At 46.7% G+C, this 20759-nt stretch overlaps 1 protein-coding gene across 10 annotated transcripts in view; it reads right to left on the bottom strand.

Annotated features, from left to right (window-relative positions):
* SAMD11 (sterile alpha motif domain containing 11) overlaps positions 1-20759 on the bottom strand; it is a 127234-nt gene that overhangs the window by 78965 nt on the left and 27510 nt on the right. For 9 of the 10 annotated variants that reach the window (XM_054849614.1, XM_054849616.1, XM_054849615.1 and 6 more), the window contains one exon: positions 8602-8780. In XM_054849614.1, coding sequence (XP_054705589.1) covers positions 8602-8780 — 179 coding nt within the window. Of the gene's footprint in view, positions 1-8601; positions 8781-13728; positions 13780-20759 lie in introns of those variants that run through there. The other variant, XM_054849622.1, reaches the window with a different exon arrangement.

Here is a 20759-nt window from a genome sequence, read left to right as displayed (position 1 = left end):
GCACTGTGCAAATCAGATCCTGGCAGCTGCACCGCGGAAGTGGGGAGAGCTCCAAACACTGCACAGCAATGAACTCCATGGGACCAGCTGGAAATCGAACTGCAAGTCTGAAAAAGAACCTTGTGCTTCTCCTGTTTCTCTGTCCATAAAACATTCTTCAGTCCCCTCAAAAAAACTGAAAGCGTTTGGCCCTGAGCTGTAAGTAGATTAAATGCCACGTTTGTCTGATTAAAACTCCATGGTCCCTTTCCTGATGAAGAAATTTCAATTCGGAAAACCTGTGTTTAAGGTAACCCACCCTGCGGGCCTCTGAAGGCAACACACATTTCCTCCGAGCAGTGTTCGGAGCCCAACAGCGGGCGACAGTCCACCTTGGAGCACATACGCGCTCCCATTACACCCCCGTGTGTGCTCCGTAGGGCCCTCACAGAACCTGTGTAGCTGGTGCACAAAGATGCACAGCACCAGAACGTCCCACTAACCATCCTGTCTCACCCTAAAACTCAGCTAACTACGTGCCTCTCCTTTCCACAGATGCTCAGCTCTGGAGCTCACAACATGTAGCAGACATCCATCTGTTATAACACTACCTGGCAGGTAAATGTCTTCTTCATACCGGACTCTCAAAGCGGGGCTGCAACGTTCCTTTTATCCGTGCAGCTAATGCATCTCATTCTAAAGCTCCCATCCACAGTGGGAACTGTCATCACTTCCAGCCCTCTGACTCAGATCCTGGACTGCACAGCCTGTACCTAAATGGCAGGGTCCACACCCTGCCCAAATGCCAAGGAAGCAGGTAGGCGCCTCCGAGGCCGGGGGGGGGGTGAAATGATCCGCTCAGGCTGCAAAGGGAACTGTCATCAGAGCAGGAGCTTCCCTGGGCTCCTGGCTCGCGCTTGGCGTTAAAGTCTAAGTTAAAGTCTCGGTCTTCCATAAAACGTAACTTCTCGTGGTCTGTTGCAGCTGCTGACGGGGCAGACGGCAGACGGTGATCCTTAGTGGCGGGCTCATAATGAGACTTAGCACAGCTAGGCTTCCAAGGATAAGAACACTGCATCAGAGAGTTGTAAGTAGGGGGGAGGGAAAACCTCATACCAAAGGAATAGCTGAGATCCACATAGAGGCAGAGACATCTATCTGCCGAGATGGATAATTAAACACCCATATTTAGACAAATGAATAGGTGAGAATGAAATTAAATCCTAATTATCTTTTTTGAGGGGGGAGGGGAGAAGGATAGGGAGCAGAACCAAGCACTCATTCCACATCTCCATGCCGTTATCACCAATTAGATTTCTGAGGCTAATGTACATCTTGCTTTAACGGGTTATTCATCCAATTGAAATCAAATTACTAATAATTTGCAAACTATCAGCTACATGAGCCCATCCTTGGATTGTATAAAGAGTGGTGAGCAGGAGCCAGTCCCTTACAAATTAATAACAGAAAAGGAGGGGGAAAAAATAACAACCAGAGCCAGGCGAGCAAAGGTGCTACAAGCTGCTACTGTCTCTCCCACCGCCTCACCCATCCAAGGTTTCAGGCAAAGTGTGATCAGACAGAAAGCGTTCAATAAAAATGGCCCCACTGAACAGTCAGCAACAGGTTCCCTGCACAGCTTTGTAAGCGGGGAGGGCAATCCGAGGGGTACGCAAGCTGGGGGAATTAACAAACTGCTGCATCAGGCACCTCAGCAAGGAGGGACTAGAACGTCAGGGTTTGGTTTGTGCAAAGAATGAAATTGCTTATATATGTACGTGAACCCAAAAAAAATTAACAGGAAGGGCTGAGGCTATTCAAGGCATTTCTGGAGCCTGAACTGGAATGAGAATCCAGCCCAGAAAAGAAAGCGACAGTGCTGGCAAAATCACAGAGAGCAGCTGGGATAGTTTTTAATTTTTAAGTTGGTTTTTTCCTTCTCTGTCGTTTCTTTTTTACCCTAGCAGTCCCTGCAAGCTTTCAACACCAGAGTGGCAACCATGGAAGAGGCCAACAGAGCGAGTCAGGCATCCCCCTAATGTCTCGTCACTCCAGGGGCAGTAACAACCTCATTCTGCAGCTGAGCTTCTGCACTGTGGCCAACTTGCTTTCTGCTGCTCCCTTTGGCTCGCTCCAGTGTCCCAGGTGCATGCCGCAGCAACCAATACACATGCCGTGTAAGTGTGGAGAATACTGGGCAGCATCCAGCGACAGGAACAGGTCATTACTGCCAGGAGAACCCATCACAGCCCCATCTCTTACCCACAACTGTCCCTTTCTACTCCCTTTTAATTGTAAGACCAGTACTTCCTTTGGATGGAGTTTGTCTGTACCTTGCAATTTTCCAGCACAGGCAAGGCCATAGAGAAGAGAAAAATATTGACAAAGTTTCCCCACGTCCTCTGGTTTAGAAGACTGCACTGAAGGGACGGTGCTATCGAAAGGATGAGTGAGGGGCTTCTGTTCAACTGGCACAGCCCACCACCACCACGGTCACTGGGATTCAGCGCGCCCTAGGTCAAGCCCTACGTATCACCATCTCGCACAGAAACCCAGAGCTCTTGGGCACACGGTGAGGACTATGCAATGCAAATCACAGCGCTGCAGTTTGGGGAGATGTATTTGCAGGTGCCATTGTGCAGGCTGCTTGGTTGGACGGTCAGAGCTAGCTCCTCTCTCCTCCCTATTCTTTGCAGATATCACTGTCTCAGCTTCCACAGTCTCCCTATATCCATGTCATCCTATTTTCAAGCAGCCAACGTTAAGAAGCTTGTGCAGGCAACGAACAGGGGTAGGCTCCTCCAGGAATCCTCACACATGAGGGCTGGAAGAATGGCCTAAAGATTACAGCAAGACAGAGACTTGGACTTGGAGCATCTGGGTTATTCTCCACCATGGAATTGATGTTGCAAGGGTCAGATACAAGGAGATACAGAGAGCAACCAAGAGCACTTGCAGGTCAAGATTTCATTTGCTTTTATTCTCACACTTCACCTTTCTTTCTGGTCTTGTATCTCCTTCCTGGGCAAGAAGGGATTTCTTGCTGTTTATTATATTTTATCCTGCAGCATCCCTGAGAAGTAAGTAGCCATTTTCTCTCTCGCTCTCTCTCTCACTCTCTTCCCCCCTCCCTGCCCCGTCAAATATATGTCCTCATTAGGTCAATGACATGCTTCCTGGCACTCTGGACCAAGTCCAGCCTCTGCTTCCCAGAGGGATCTTTAATATATTTATTGAATACGGTGACTGTTATTAAGTGGTGCATGGCTCAGAGAAAAAGGGAGAAGGAGGGAGGAAAGAGAAAGGAGAAGAGAAAATAAAGGGTTGCGGAGGAAGGAAGAAAGGACTGAGAGAAAATAACCAGTGGAAACTGTGAAAGTGCCATAAAGCAGCACAATATGTCGCCAGCCACAAGAGGGGCCCTGCCTCCCTCCTCCTCTTGAGTCATGGCAATTAGGAAGGGCTGTCGAATCTCATCTAAGAGCCTGATTCACGGCTGGAGCCCAGAGCCCTGCTCTGTCATGTGTCTAGTCCCTCCTCAGCTCTACGCTGCCTGCAAGAGCCTTGTCAGCTTAGCCCAGACCCCAGCCACGCTCCGGCTTTGGCAGCAGGTAAAAAGCAGCGTTGTGTGGCGTACCCTGCCATGAAACAGCTCTGCCGGGAGCGGGGATGTCACGCAGCTCTCATCCCAGGGCAGCACTGGCGCGGGCTGTTTGGGAGCACGGCAGGAAGGGGCCAAGCAAGAGAAGGAAGGCAAAGGCGGTGGTGTGTGTACGCTGCACATCAGCTGAGAAGGCACGGGGACCTCACAGCTCTGAATTACAAGCAGGTGCATGTGACAAATATAATGGGGGGTGCTTGGGTTTGATCTTCAATCAATTAGGGAGTCAAAGAGCAGCAGTCTTATGGGATATAAGAAATAGCTTTCCACTTAGAAAGGCAGGCAGTGGAAAGGCTGACAGCCGCTAGCCATTAAGGCTTAGTGGAGGTCAGTAATTTCGCTATTAGAAAATGGACGCTGAGTGACAAGAATGCTGTAAAAGCCGGTCTGTGGGGTGAGGGATGCTGGGGGGACAGGGGAGAGCAACTTGCCCCTGTCTGGACTCTATCCATGTTCATGTTCATGTGTGAATAGGGGCAAGGAGACAGTGTTCCACCATTCCTTGAGCAAGCACCTTCATTTCAAACGCTCTCCTCTGGTTTGAAATAACACTAATAACACTAATCCCGTGCCAGGTCACCCTGCTGACACAGCCAGAGAAGATCTGGGGGTCTGGGGGGGGAGTGACGTAAAAAAAGGAGGAAGGACTTAAGGGCAGTATGAAGTTCTCCAGAAATCCACTTCTCAGTGCACAGACACCCCGTTACAGGACAACTTTTGTTATTTCTCCTCAAAATGGCTCTTATTTCAGAGCAGTATTTGGCAAGGAACTCAGCCCGTTGTGTGCTCTCATTGTACAATCTGCTCCTACTTTTGCTCCCAATCCTCTTTTTTTAATAAAAGAATTTCAAAGGCATTTTAGCCATTCGTTTCCATTTGCACCTATCCTGCCCACTACTCCTCCACTGTACATGTTTACTGATATCCCATAAGGGTTCCTTCAGATACAGGTCGGATCAAAAACTTTCACCATTTTAAACAGGTGCTTAAGTATTACCGCCTCTTATTATTAGCCATGCCATCACATTTTGCTGGGGACTTAGACAACGCTGTGCGTGAGCAGTTCCTAACCTACCCTGTTAAATCTCAGACACTATCATTACATTTCTCCTCTTCTCTTTCACTCCCCTCCCATACTAATGAAAAAGGCCAGTCTTTAAAATAGAAATTAAATTCATGCCCACAAGACAATGCTGGGCTTAAATCCAACAACATGTGAGGATCTTACTGTTACAGCTGAACCTTACTCTCTGGCTGCAATGGCTTTCCTCTGTTTGGAGATTCTCGGGGTAACGTAATGGAGATCCTTAAAGGCAGTTTGAACCTCAGTGTGAAAAAGCTCACAAGCTGTTCCTGAGGTAATGCATTTATCAACGTCGGCTGGAATCTCCCAATGAGCGTCAGGAAGTTAATGCTCCCCAAACTATTGCAGAGCAATGGAATTTGTAGTCTCAAACTTCCCCTGCATTGCTTATTTCGTGTCTAGGATAAACCAGAGAGCGGTAACAAAAACACAGACTGGCATAACTTTTAGTTTAGCTTGCTGGGGAGAGGCAGCTTAGTTAATAGTCTGCGAGAAAGCAAAAAAAGCTTCAGGAAGCCAAAATTTCTAACTGAAGTCTGCTCTACATAGTTCTTGTACCAGTTCAGCCTTGCCAGTATTATTATGACTAAAATAACCATACAGGTGACATAGGCGCATCGGTATAGAAATGCCCTATGCTGCTATCATTCTTTTCCCCAAATAGGAAAGATTATTTTCATAGCCAGACAAGCACTCTCACCAGCAGTCAGTACAACTTAACCAAACCATAGTCATTAATGCAACGCAACCGTTGCATGTAGGCAATGTTGTAGAAGAGGAAGATTTTCAGGAACCTGAAATCTGATCGTAAGAAAAAGGATTTTTCTCTGCAACGCTGTCCCAATAATCTTCAGAGCTGAGTGCTTACAGTCTGGGTATCAAGCTACAGGTATCAAGCTCAGCAGATGCCTCTGGTTACATGAGACAAGACTTTAAGCCCTCTGTCTTCCAGACAGGAGGCAAAACACAAAGGCTACTTAGCACACCCTGCAAAGCAGGCTAAAGAGGACTCAAGGGGTCTCACTACAAGATGAAAACATTCACCTTTAAGCTTGGGTCACCTGGATTTCCAAGCAGATGAGACAAGCTCACTTCAGTGTGAGGCTTGGTTTCCTTAACTGAATTACCTATGTGCAAGACAGCAAAGTGACACGGTTTTGCAAGGACTTGGTTGTGAAATAAGCCGGCACACACTGAAATGCACTAACTTCAGTGGCAGTTACAGGCCTCTGCTCCTTTCTAGGACTGCAAGAACATCACGAGGCAGGTTTGCTCTGCCTCAGACCTCCTCTGAAGGCCATCACCGTGGGCAGTTGCCTAAGATCACAGAGGAAATCACTGTCAAAGGCTAGGGTGAGGGACTAGCCAAGAAACTAAGCTTCCGACTCTTATTCTAATCCCTAGAGTCTCTTCTTCACCAATGCCCAGAGCTCAAAGTAGCAGTAAGCATTCCCTCGCGCTAACAATGGAAGGAAATGGTCCATATAAAGGAAATTGGGAATAGGAGATAAAAGAAAAGGAAACAATGTTTAAAGCAATAATGCAAGTGTTTGTAATGTAAGTGCATGCAGGTGTGCACAAGGGCCATCCAGGGGTACAAGAGGAAAACACGGGTTTGCTCAGGCCCTGACCTTGTTTTCCTACTATCACAGTTTAACCTATTTCTTCCTCTCAGTGGGAGACAATAAAACCTCAGCCCAATCCATCACCAATCGGGGAGGATACAACAGGTGAATTAAAAACAGAAAGCAGATGGGCCGCTGTCTCTGCCGGGCCCCAGCTGTCATGTCTGCGAGCTGTCTAGCCTTTATGCTGCTCCTGCAGTCTCTGGAGCCAGCCCCATCACACCTTCCACCCCGGTCCCTGGGCTGCTAATGACACTGGGAACAGAGCCAGAGCTGCTCCCTCCTGCAGGGCTGGGCCAGGGAGGGCTCAGGTCGCGTTCCGTTCATTGCTCTTGAGCAGGTGGAAACGGCCGGTCCTCCCCCTCTTTGGGACAGGAGGGTTGGGGGACCCATTTGCAAGGGACAAAATGCTTGGAAACGCTGAGGGATTTGAGCAGTAGATGTTCCCTGCCTGGGCACCAAGCACTGAATTACGTGCTCTTTTTTTCTGTTTTTACTGCACCCATCGAGAGCGCTGCCTGGCCCCTGTTTGCCCCAACTATTCTAGCTTCCCCCCCGCTGTATCAGAGCTCCCAGGAAAATGACAAGGAGAACAACCGTACAAAAGCAATGAGATCTAACCTACCTGGTAAGAATCATGCACTCCTCTAAGGAATCAAGAAAAAGCTTAAAGACCTTCAGACAAACTGATTGAAAAGTACTGAAGAGCACAGAAATGGTAAGCTGGGGGAACCACTGGCTAATAACTATTAAGTATTTTTTCTTCATTTCCTAATAAACAAGGCAAAGCAATTACAGTAATTAAAGATCTAAGATAAGAGCACTTTATATTTGGGGGGCCCGGCATATCAATTATATAGTTATCATGTTGTTCTCCCTCCTAATGAGACAATCTAGCACTATAATTTTGCAGAATTAAAAGCATAATTAAAGGGGGCAGGAGAAGAAGGGCAGTTTACCAAAACTGATTAGGAGGGTTCCCTCTCCTCTGCGGCTCCTGTGCGCACGCACAGCGCAGATGTGTTCCCCAAACACCTTTTCATTTCCAAGCGATAACCCTTGAACGTGGCTGTTGGACAGCTGCAATGATAAACCCAGACTTTAATTACAGGCGGGTTTTATGAGAAGAGCTGGTTACTGTTTTGTCTCCCTACTTTCAAGCTCTCGGTTGCTGAATGTACCGGCATCTGTTGGAAGGCAAGGGGGGAAATAGCTTATCTACTCAGGAGCAAGAAACACATAAAACATAAGAAAAGCAATTACATGCCTTCGGTTTCCACTCCTCTGTTTTTATAGGGCTTGTCTTAGAATCTGAGTGATTTTATGCATCAGAGGGAGATGACAATCAAGATGAGTTGCAATGATATGCATGGGAGGCTGAGACACAGTCCCTCTAGGTATTTATTTTCCTGTAGTTACAGGTCTTCTAAACATCATAGTTTTTCAGAGAGATGAGAGAACCCAGAATTTTGCAGCTGAATATTATGGGCACTGAGACCATACATGAGAGTCCAAGTGACAGTTACCAGAATGTAACTCAAGACAATCCCTCCTCCTCTTCCTCTAACCCTGCATGATTCCAGGATGAATGGATACGGTACTGAGAAAGACACGATCAAAATATCTAAGTGTTGAGGTAAGCCCCAGTATCTGAGTGACTCTTTGCCTACTGCAACTCCATCACTTCTACTTTTAAACTACAGAGGCACTCAGGATCAGTGAGACACGGCTACGCCCTTTGACACTTGTAATCAAGAACATATAACAACAGCTATGGCTGCCACCTCCTTCCCAAACTTTGTTCCCCAACATTAAATTATCCAGTTTATATTACATCAGGACTGCGGGCAATTGAAAGCAGAAGGTGTATTTGGACCCATACAGCTCTGTGGGTTTCCAGACAGCTATGTAAAAGGCCCACAGATGACTTCTTGGTCATGCAATTCGTTGGCCTCACCAGGCACAAAGACACAGAACGCTGGACAGAGGGTGAAACACAGTTTACAGTCTGCAAATCCAGACGCTTTTAGTGCCACAGAGCCCTACTCGCCCCCAACAGGAGTGAGTAAGTAGAAGAGAGGACCCAACGACTCTTTCTGAGCTATAATGTGACACTGGCACTTTAATTTCAGGCCCTGGAGGTGACTCCATTGGGCAGCCTGGGCAGAATTGGCCCACAAAGGCTGGTCACCTGCTGCCCAGTTTTCTCTGTCTTTGCTCTTGCAATGCAGCACACTCTGGCAGGAAAGTACCTTCTTTTCATGATACTGATATGGAGATCCTCCTCCTGCTTTACTTCAGGGTGTTGACCATTGCTCTTATCACTCTCTTCGCTGTCGTCACTATGTGAGAAAATTGAGGTCAGCTCTTTCTTCGGGATCCTGGTTGGAGGTAAGGGGATCGTCCTCTTCTCTGCCAGGCGACCCCGGTTCTGGCGCAGGATGGAATTAGTTGGAATAGGAAAGGGCAGGAGGAAAAGAGAAGAAAACAAGAATTTGGTTAGGCAACCCAGAACCAAGCAGCTCCTCTCAACTGGCTGCTCTGCAAAGGCAAAGCTGTTAGCCATTGCAGGTTTCAGACTGGTATGCTGGGTGGGCAAAGGCTACGTTCGCTTTGCAAAAGGCTTTTCAGCAGAGGCATATCTATACCTAGTTCTTCCAGTTCTAACATTCAAGTCACGCACTTCCAGCCTCTCTCCACCTCTTTATTCCAAGCTTGTGTCTCATCCACACCAATGGGAAAGGAAGATGGCAGCAGAATTAGGCACCTATCTCTCTCTCTCTGGAATATTTCCTACCAAACGTTGCACATTAACATAGCACGATAGGTTAAACTAAACCTTTGCCAGTAGGGAGGATGTGATCCAGATAATCCAGAACACTTTTGACTGCAAAGGGAAAACTGCCTATGCCAGCCAGCAGCAGGTTTGTCTCTCACACCAGTGAACAGTCCACATCAATTTCAACTTGAATTACTGAGGCTACTTTTCACTGCTCATTTGCATGTTTAGATGAATCTAGCAGGTCTTGCCTTGTGCAGACTGTCCCTAGGTGGTCCTGGCAATGTACTTCCCTCAACAATTCACTTCTGACAAGACACAAATGAACAGGAAGAAAATACCCAAGAGGCAAAGGCTGCTTTTTCACTGCACGTGTATTTGTGTACAGAACCTAGCACAACATGACCCTGGTCCCAACCTCCTATCTTCCGCAAGTAGTGAGAAAGTATTACAGATTATGCTGTCCCTGCACCCTTTGTGCCCGATCCACAAGAAGGTATGAGCCCAGTGCAGCCCACGCTAGACCGTGTTGGGGTTTTAGCTCTCGCTGTGAGAGAACGTGTTTCTAGCACTCGGGGTGTTTAGCTCGGCCATAATACGAGCATTTATGGTGGAACATCGGAAACCCAGGGAAACTGCAATGTCACTGCCCCACAGAATTTAAAATTTTAGCAAGCAAAATCATGAAACTGGGAAGGAAACCAGAGTGAGGGGAAGTGAAGCATGGTTTCATGCACATTCTTTGTACAGATATCGTCCTGGTTTTTAAACCACGACAGGTATGTAGGCATTCTTCCTTCAATAAGACAAGTCATAGACATGAAACATGTTTTTAGCAAGGACTGGAACAAAAGGAAGAAAGGTGTATGAAAAAGGTCAAATAAGTGCAGAGCAACATTTGACTAATAACAATTTCTCTGAAACATCGACTCCAACTTTCCAAATAAACCTGGCAAAATGAAAACGTCCTGGGAAAGGCAGTCAGGCGCTCTGCAAGGGAGAACGGAGCAAGACTAAGTGATAGAAGAGCCCATGTTTTTTTAATTAAACAAATTAAGAACTTTCCACAAATACAAAACAAAAACTTCTTGTTTACCTCTGTCAATAAATTCCAGTTGTGGTCATTAAGGGGAGACCTAATCGTTGTGATAATTAGCTAAATCCATCTGGAAGGCATCGCCCCAAGGAGGCACACTAGCTTTCCCATTCTGATGCACTTCCAAGCCAAGAACACAGCTGTCCGTGAACAGCAGACACCCAAGGGAGAGAAGAGCAGAGGGCCAAACTGGATTAAAAACGGGAAAACGCATGTATACAAGGAAAAAGACACGCACTTTCTTGAGAGAGACGTGAAGAAGAAAAACACACCCTTGGACAGCAACAAGGTGAATGCTCCTGCATCTCTGAGTGTCCCAAGTACCAAACTTGGACCAAGCTGCTTTGCAGAGAGTCCAATTGCCCAGACTCAGGCACAGGAAAATATCCTTACTGTGACTATTGCTGGGGACTCAGACACCCACCTGCACAAGGGGAATTGCTACGGTGTGAGGGGCCAACTGCATCTATGTGACAAACAGCAAATGCTTTCCCTCACCCTCTGGGCTCCCCTACGCAGTAGCCGAGATCCGCTCACATGGCCTTTTGCGAAGGGGTTTCTCGCTGTCTGTTCCCTGGAGGAACGTGTGCTATAAACTGTGCGTCTCCTACCCTTAAATACTTTTCCACCCCTGTCCCCTTTCCTGCTCCAGTACACGCAGAGAATGTGCGCAGAGCTTACTCTCTGTCTAAAGCCATCTCAGTAACTCTACCTTGCACAGCGTCAAAAGGACAGCAGGGAGAAGAGGAGAGAAAGGGAGAAGTGACGGAAAGGAAGGGAAAGGAAGGGAAAAGCGAGGAGCGCAGTATTTGCACCACATTTCTGTCATGCTGAAAAGCCAGGCTTGATATCAGCATGAGCTTTATCATTGCAAAGCTTTATATACTTTTCTGAAGTTGCAATTTATCATAACAATTAAAGGGGGAGGGGAGGGAGGGTGCAAATTTCCGCTTCAAAATAATTGCAATTCACTCTCTGCTGTGACTTCACAGGCTAAAGAGAACTGCACTGATCAGATACTAAAAATCATTTTATGGCCATTATGGTACCTTCAAGCAGTTACCAGGTCTCAGTGACTGCCCAGGGACTCATCAGCCCTAACAAGAGCGAGAGTGCAGCAAAAAGGGAGGCACTAAACCTAGAGAAACAGCCCACCAGACCAGGAACACAGGTCCCCCCTTTCCCCTGCTCCTCAGAATGCTTATTCTTTGCCTTGCTGTAAACTGTATCCTTACACCTAAAGCTGCTGCATATATATATACACACACACAGATATATGCCTATATATGTAATATACAAATAGATACATATGTACATATATAGATATCGCCTAACACACAGCTTCTGCCCTTAAAAGACGAATGAACGTGAATGGAAAGAGAAGCTGCATCTGCAGCAACCTCTGGTCACAGACGACCTGTACTACTTTTGTTCTGACCAGGGGCCAGACGTGGACAACACGGCAACTATGGCCACAGGGGTTCCAGCGCCCTCGTGAACACCTGCATGCCAGCACTAGCAATGCGGGTTTTTTAAAGTTGTGTTTACTTCGTCCTTTGTATTTTTGCGATTAGGTTTGGGACATTTTATTTATTTATTTATTTATTTATGACATTTCTCCATTCCCAGAAAATTAAAATAGACTGAGCCAATCAATTTTGCCTTTTATGTTCATCTGTAGTCAGTTTTGAATCAATTGCACTTCCTTAATCTGTTTAGAGGCATTCACCAGTAGATACACATTACTTTTAAATTAAGCACAAAGGTAGCCAGAAGCCTGGTCGGTCCAGAACCTGCTACAATCAATAGTCTTTCCATTGACTCGAAAGGGCCCTGGTCCGAGCAGCAAATAAAACCCACTCATTTTTGAGAAGTACTCCATCCAAGGAATCATTCCTATGACTCTGGCTTTTGCTAAAGTCCTTTGCCAGTTGTACAGACAGCTCACAGGACAGGAATGCACCTACGGAGCTGAGCTAAGGTGCCGAGATACCTAGTTACTCAGATTCAGGGTTATCAACTATCGCGTGGCACGCTGTGGCAGGTAGTAAAGTATGCACTTCACAGAGCGGTGTTATGTGCAAGAATACACCCAGAGACAGCAGTGGCATCGCTATATTGGGGAGGTACATTAGGATTTATAGCTATTTGATGTAAGCCTCATAATTTCATATTAAAAAGCTTGTATTTGTGTGATAGTGTCATCACAGAATGATCTCATACATTAATGGGATGCTGATGTTAAACCATGAACCCTATAAGAAGGTTTGAATATTTTAAAAAGAAAACTTCCCCCCAGTTTGTTGATATTCCTTGGGATGTCTGATGCTTGGGAAAACAACCCAAGCAATAGTCACGTACTGTCAGAGAGCCAGGCATCTTGGGACTGTGGCTCCCCCCCGTTAAATAACTCCGTTTTTACACACATGAAGAGAAGAAGGAAGGTATGCTTTGCCAGCTGGCTTGCTTAAACTAGTAGGACTGTTTTGGCCGATGGGTCAGAAGGTGCATTTTCTATAGCTGCAGAGCCCACAGCTGTTCGTACAGGTGCAGTACCCCCAGCAAAAAGATGAAGTTTACGTAGCGGTAAATACATCTTATAGCTCAGTCCAGCAAAGCCAGGTTGCCTGCCTGCCAGCTCCCTGCCCCGGGAAGTACAGACAGAAGGTGGCATAAGGAACAGATTATACCCCCGAGAGCAGGGGGAACACAGGATCCCCACTGAGGACCTGTTCTCAGCACACACATCTGTGGGTGGGATACGGCCAGCCAGCCGAGAGGCTGCTGCAGCGTCAGTGCCCAGGTGCTCTCCCCTACCCTGCCACGAACCCCCAACGACCTCCTCGGTGCCTGAGAGGACTCCAAGATGTTTGCTCTGAGGACAAACACTGACTCAGCTCAGAGGAAACCTCTTCAGAGCTTGCACCTTTGCTAACACGAGGATTTCCCCCTCCCCGCCTTGGTGGGGGGGGCGGGGGGGTGTGTGGAGAACAGAATATCACTATCCTCTCTTTAATTAGCATAACTAGAACGTAAAACATTTCTGCAATTCTCCAAAGCTTTTTGCAAGGGTGAGTGTTGAGGGCACTGCAGAACTGCCTCAAATATTAGGACTCCCTTCCCTTTATACATTGTTAAAGATTAATTTTGTGGGTTATGATACCAGCTAACGAAACACAGCTGGAGTTTGAGTCAATAACCCTCCCTTCCCCAGACACATTCAGCTACCCACCCAGCCGTTCCTGCGTCAGTCCAGCCCTCAGTCACTCACCACTTCACCCTCCTAGGGTCTTTTGACACCATTAATTGCTTTCATTGCCTCTCAAAGTATTGTCTGGGTGGGGGGTTGCTTTGTTTGTCAAAATCACAGACAGGCATATTTCCTTTCCCCAGGAAAAATCAGATGGGTACCAACACACAATTTAAAGTTACCGATTACTCAAGTCTAGAGATGCAACTACAAGTAAAAAAAAACCCAACAGCTTGGGAACAGTGGTATGTTACCTGAGCGGAGAAGCCTGGAAGCCTGATCGTTCTCTCATGAAAGCAAGGGACCATCAGAAAGATGGAAAAGAAAACAGTGGTGATATTTCTTCCCTTCCAGAGCGCGGGGGGAAAATTCCGCTCTGTGTGGCTAAGCAAGGTCAGTAGAGTTACAAAATAAAATCTGTCTCCCCCCACCCATCCAACCCCCTCACAGCTCTCCCCTGGAGCCGTGTTCTCCCAGCCAAGAATACCAAAAACCGAGCTGTTGCATAAGAGCCCTGGGAGAGCTTGCAGATGGAATGACGGGCGGAGAGCATAGGACTTGGGGGAGAGACAGGAAGGGAGGGTTAGGAAAGGTTTCCTGCCCTGGGAGCTACTGCAACAAGGTCAAAACAGCTGAACGCCCTGGTGTGACATTCAAAGTCAGCCAGAAAAGGAAAGATTCCTCGCAGAGAGAGTCCCTGGTGAGCATTTAATTGATCCCAGCAATGGAAAGGCCTCTGCTATGAGAGCTGCAAGGCAAAAAGCTTCATGGAAAAAAAGAAATGCACATGAAAGCAAAGCTTTTGCCAGTCCACATTAACTGCCAGCCAAACTCCGGACATCTGATCCCATTGGGAATTGACCCAAGAAGATGAGCAGGTGCAGTCCCTACGGACACCGCTTCTTCAGCATCCAAATCAGCACCAGGAAAAAAGCACAGAAATGCAAATGCACAAAGAGCCTGCACACTGGTAAAAATATCAAACCTGTTGGCAAGATGATTCACGTGCCTGTGATTCAACTCTCAAAAATAATTTCTATGGGATAAAAAAAAAAAAAACCTGCAGAAGCAACAGCACATGCATTCTTTCTGTATACGTAGATCTGGGAAATACAGGGAGCAGACAGGGAATGCTGGGGGGAGGTTTGTGCACTGCCAATGCTGGGAGCTGAAGAATGCTAAATCTTTTCCATATGTGAAGGAAATCCTCAAGTCCAGACAGCGTTTTCTCTCTCTTTTTATTGATAATAAAGATAGGGAAAAAGAAAGGGGGAGGTTCTGAGAGCCTGGAATATTTTTCTTTTACTTTTTCAAATAATAAACCTAGTCGAATGGCTTTAATTAGGGAAATTACACAGCAATGGAGCCCACACATCCCCCTGTAGGATAACGGACAGAGTTTGCATTTACCTTCAGCTGTGATTAGTGTAAACACCCAAGAAAGGGTCAGCTGCCTTCCAAGATAATCCTCTGCTCTCCCCAGGGCCTTCATTAGGTGTTCCAGGCAAACGTGCTACCCAGCCGACTGTTTCGGTAGCAAAGCTGGTACGGGCACAGTTCTGCTGCCCTGTGCTTACCAGCTTCTCCGTCAAAACTGAGGTCACAGACAGAAGAAGCTGTGCAGCCTCTCATCTTACCTCCTGCTCCAGCGTTGAGTAAGGAACAATGAATAAAACAACAGTCGGCAGCCTTCCACTGCATCTATTTTTCTGCCTCCCTGTTAGCTGAGGTCCAGCCCTTTAACCTGACCGCTAATAGGTTTATTATTTATCATCTCTTCCCAGTGACACCAATGCTACGCCAGAAGTTGTTCCAGCACAGGAGGGATGGCCCAAAGTACAGACGGAGCAGAAGGGAACAGTCAGCAATGGTCCGGCAAAAAATTAAGGCAGTACGGACCACAACGACTCTTCCAAGTTTTGGGGACTGTGTCCCACTCTTCATCAGAGTCTCATGGAAGTGGTTTACAATTTCTGGCAATGACTAGAGGCAAGCTGTGGAGGCAATTCGGCATAGCCAGACAGGTCTACGAGCCGTAGCCAGGGGGACAACGGGTTCTGGGAATAACTATACCCCAGCAGGCTCTCCAGGTCTACACTTGATGATTCCTCATTAACAGTTTTGAGCTGTCATTAACTGGTTTATACAGAAGCTATCAATTCCAGTGGAGACAGTCCAGGCCCATTTTTAGGGTATTTTATCTTTTGAGAGAGAGAGAGGGAGGGAAAGTAGATCAAAGAGGAAAATTACCCTTAACCACAATTTCTCTGCGTGATCCTAGGCAACTCACTTGACCCCCTTGTGCTCAGTCTCCCTGCTATAAAAAGCCGTTAGTAAGACTTTCTCTCCCTTGTACCTGTTTCTCTATACTGTTTATATTGTAAGCACTCTGGAGCAGAGGAGGAGATGTTGATTCTGAGGCTGTGCATAGAAACAGGGCTGTAGGTACTACGATAACTGGAGAAAATATATAGGTTTTAAACCAAAAGAAAGTTACACAGAAGGGAAGCTGCAGCTCTTCCCATCAATATGAGCAGCATTCTTTTCTGAAGCCCTAAAGAAACAGATGAACAAGATCTGTGAACAGAAGGGAACATTTCCCATTTATTACCTCGGAGCGAGTTATAAAGCCTAAAGGATAATTTGTTAATAGGGTGAGAGCTATGCTTTTTTGGAAAAGCCAACTGGAATTTCCAGTCTTGGAAGGGAGGTAACTCTAAGATAGAAAATCTATCCGTCCTTTGGAGCTACCTGTTTTCAAAAACTCTTTGGAAGAAGGCTGAGAAGTGGCCTAGTCTTTGTTTTCCGTGTCTGTTCCACATCAAGTAACTTTGTCCGCTTCAGTCTGAGGTTGCAAAGAAGGAAGCAGAGATGTGAAGCCAGGTCCTCAGGCAATGTAAGTCAGTATTAATGGAGTAAAAGTCAACTTACACCAGCTGAGGATGTGGTACACTGATGCTATCTCCTAAATAAAAGCAAAACTTACAGATTTTTCTCTTTTTTTCTCTCCTTTCTTGCTCCTCCTCTCTGGTGAAGAGACAAGGAGCAAAAGGGCATGGATGCTTTCAGACATTTTCCCTTCTTTTTGCACACCTCACTGCTGTACCTTTCGCATAACAGAAAGACAAGAGAACAAAATAACAGTCCGTCCTTCCCCCAGGTATTAATGTTTCACTCCAAAGTTTCATTACATCAGGTCCAAGACAACACAGCCTTTCCCAGGGAGTCTGAAATATTTCATCAAGAGGAATTTGACTGGGGTCTATGCTTTTATTTTGCTGTGGAGACACACACTTAAAGCATTTCTTTGAGATCCTTGAGATTTCCAAGCGTGGCTTACAGCCCGCTCAGCCAAAAGGAGACAGACCCAGGCTTTGTTCAAGTCCTACAAGAATGAGGACCAGCCACTATAGCTTTTCACTGGGTAGAGTGCAATTTCTGCCTCAAGTTCTGTTTTGAGCTTTTTCTTTTTTCTTTTTTGTCAAGTCTTCGCTGTCATAAAGAGCAGCTTTCACAGAGATCAAACAGAAACTTTAAACAGCTCCTCCCAAAATGCATGTTGTTGCTGTAACAGAAACCAAAACAGGCTTTATCTAAACAGTTCAGTGGGTTTTACAAAGTTCAATAATTATTATCGTCACTTAATGGGATAGACACACCTGGATTTGTTGAAAGTCAGTTCTTCCTTTTCTTTAGCTGTCCCTATGGAAGAAGATTTTGCTGCTGCTGTAGTTATTGAGAGCTACAGCTGATTCCTTTGGAAAAATCAGGTCCAACACCATCCTAAAAGCTGGGCTTCCAAAATATTGAAGTGCCCCATGATCACTGGTGACTTTGAAAATGTAAGCTCCTCAAGGAACTCCCAGACTGTCTGTCCCTGACCCCAGCCACACTCACCTCAAACACCCAAGAAAAAGCCTCCTGTCCATCCCCACACCTGGACCACTCTTGTCACGGGCAGAATGAGATGAAAACTAACGGGAGGGCTATTTTTCTCAGCTTTAAAAAATAGGATTTCCCAGCGTTTCCCTCAAAACTGAAGCAACCAAAAACTGACAAAAGCAGAGAAGCAGCAGCTGCTCCACACAGCGGAGACAGAGTAAGCAGAGTTTTGCATTACATCTTAGTATTCCCCAGGGAGGCTTGTGCCAAAAATCAGCCGCATCTGCCTCTACAACAGGACCACCCGGCAGCGCAGCACCATCCTCCCTGGATGGTAGACGTGCCTCTTCAAGAGCCTTGAGCTCAAGCCTTCAGTTAACACCTGCACAGAGATCGTTCAGGCTAGTAAAGACGTAGAAAGAGCCACACAGGGTAGTGTTTCAAGTCTGATCCAGCACTGAAGGGCAGATCAGAAAAGTCTGAGGAGAGAGCTGCCGCTTACTGAGAGCAACAGCCAGGTCTGCCCACAAAGTTTCCTCCCCACAGCCAAGCAAACTTTGAAAATCCAAAGCAAACAAGAAACCTACGAATATTCATTATTCCACTTTTGCAAAAAAATATTTAAGTAGACACCATGCTCTTACGTATCAATACCAAAACAAAACAGAGAAAGGTGCAGTTCACTCACAGATGGGGCGTGACTGGCTGTTTGTCTAACCAGAACGTATTCGGAGCGCCACTCAAGGCTTCAAAAGACCTTTTTTTTACAAATCAAGAGCTCTGACACCTGCTGCATGCACCAGAGCGAAGCCATAGCCTCCCTGGAGCCCCTTCCCTATCACAGGGAGCCCAAAGCAGGTGAAATCTGAGCCAATGAGCCTGTCCTCTGCTACAGCGACGCTGCCGTTAGGCAATACTTTTCATTTGGGAAGCACAACGTGTTTTATAAGCTTTTGGTATTTAAGGGCTTTTAATGCATCCGGGAGGCCAGTGGGGAGCGGCAGATCCATTTCACAGTGGTGCAAGGTGTGATGAAGATAGGTAAGCCGATGAACTAAGTCATACAGAGAGGCCACCGCAGAGCCAGTAGCAGTCTGTTGGGCTTCCAAAGCCAAAGGGACAATATATTCCCATCCAGTTTGGAAAAAGAGGCTCTGTGGACCCTTTTCAGCTATCGCAGAACTGGACCACAAGACCTTAGCAATGCCTTCTAGTGCTATGGTCATAAACGCCTCCTTTCAGGTAAAACACAAGTGAAGCTGATGTCCCTCTCCCTCCCTCCCAATCTCCTTGCCGCCACACGTGCACAGACTCACAGCCTCCACTTAGGATCGGGTTCAGATAATTGGAAGAGACTGACTGACAAATTGATCCTTAGCTTTTTCAACTTGACCAGCGGCAACGTGCAGCTGTGACACACAGCTGTGGAGGCACACAGCACCCATCACTACACCTGGCTGTCATTGTTCAAAAACAATCAGTTCTGCGCTAAGGCTGCAAATGGCATTGACCGCTGACATGAGACTCGCAGAACCACCTCAAAGTCATTTTGGGGTGATTATCTGATTTTACCACACACACACAGCCCGCACAATAGAAATGACTTGCCCGAGATTTGCTGGGTAGATGACAAAATGAGGGAGAACCGAGAAGGGTTGGGTGTCTGTCGCTCCCCTGCTCCTACTGCTAGATAACGCGTGCTTCCAGCTGTGCCACGGGGCTCCGCTTCTCAGTTTGTCGACCCCTTCAAGAGCACCTTCCTTGCTGTCACACACTGTATGGTGGCACCGTTACCCCTTTCCACCACCCTCTGCGATATAAAAACAAGAAAAAGACCATTTCTCCTTCACTAGCACCTTTCCTTCAACTGGCTGCACAGCTAAAGGTACCCTTTTATGTAGTTTTATTCATTTTCTTAAGCTTTGTCCCCCTTCCCACATCCCTCCCACCCCCAAACCACCACAGACTACCTATGAAAACCGCTGCTTCCATTTCCGCTTCATGATTTGCCTGCCACACCTGGGGGATTTCCCAGCAAATTGTATTACTTTATTTGGTCAATTGGCCCACAAATTGATTTTCCTGTACAAATAATGAACATTTATGGTTATTTTCCCCATAGACTGCTCTATTTTCCATGTAACAAAGACTGATTTCCTGCAGGTTTTGAGACCCGAGCATATGATCTGCAGTTACTGTGACCCCTGGTTGACGGATGGCAAGGACTCGAAGCACAACAGGAGGGTTGGGTTGGGTTTTTTTTTCCCCTTACGCTCCAATAGCATTACAGAGATGACAGCTGGAAGTAAACACTGGTACCAGACCAAGCAATTATACAGCATGTTTACTATGGGAATAAATTGTATTGTTTTAAAAGAGATTCTGTCCTGGGACCGGCCAGCACAAGGCCAAGCCAAAGCAGATGAAATAATCCGGGGAACGGCAGGCAGAGCAGACCGTCCCGGGCAAGGGACGGCAGGAGGCTGTGAGCCACCGCAAGCACCCAAAGCATTTGAAATGGCAGCCCCTGCTCATTGCAACCTTTGGGGACACGCTGCAAGGACTTTCTTTAATCTTAATTACATTATTGTGGAGGGAAAGGGAGGAGGAGGAGTCAGGGAAGAAGGGTTTCTAGAAAACCAACTGGGAGTGAGGCAGCCTGGCATGATTTGTGGGCAGGGACTGGAAGTGTTGTTCTGCACTCATCTCCCCAGAGATGCAGAGAAAGAGCAATCGCTCCACAATACATTTTATTTCCACTAATGAGAAAACAACTTTTGAGACAGAGCCTCAAGCAAGTTTTGAAGGTCACTCCCGCAGGTGTGGCAATGAATTGGACTAGATCAGGGTCCAAACAAGTTATTCTACTTAGACCACGATGGATTATTTGCGTGCATGGGGGGTTAATAGCCTCAGGGCTGTGATGTGTGTGTATGTTTAATTTAATACATCTTGATGGCTGAGGCTGCTAGGGACAAAGGCCTCTCAGCCATAAACTGCGGAGAAGCAAAGATAGGGAGGTTTCTTAGGTGAATCTGAGCACGAGGGTGGACACAGAAGAGAAAGTCAATTATCTGGAATAAGTCCCAACTGCCTGCAATTCCCCATCCCCAGTTCTCTAGGGCTGGGTTTGGCCCATGAAGTCTGACTTCAAATCCAATAAAAAATTAACTGATTTTGAACAACTACTAGACATGCCTCCTTAGAGTTTTAATACGTGCTCTTCAGCTGCAGCACAGAGTGGAATTAATGAAAGGAAAGAGTCTGAGAGTATCAGGCATGAGGCTAAAAGCATGCCCAATTCCTGCTCAGCTGCTTTGACTCAGGGGAATCCCTCCCTTCCTGGCACTGCTAAGGACTGACGTGCCCTCAGTCCATCAAAATGCTGCGTGGCTGAGAGCAC

Source organism: Grus americana, chromosome 21 (genome assembly GCF_028858705.1).
Source record: "Grus americana isolate bGruAme1 chromosome 21, bGruAme1.mat, whole genome shotgun sequence".
In the NCBI taxonomy this organism is placed as follows: Eukaryota; Metazoa; Chordata; class Aves; order Gruiformes; family Gruidae; genus Grus; species Grus americana.
Note: the sequence above shows the minus strand (reverse complement) of the source record. Positions and strands in the feature narration are given on the sequence as shown.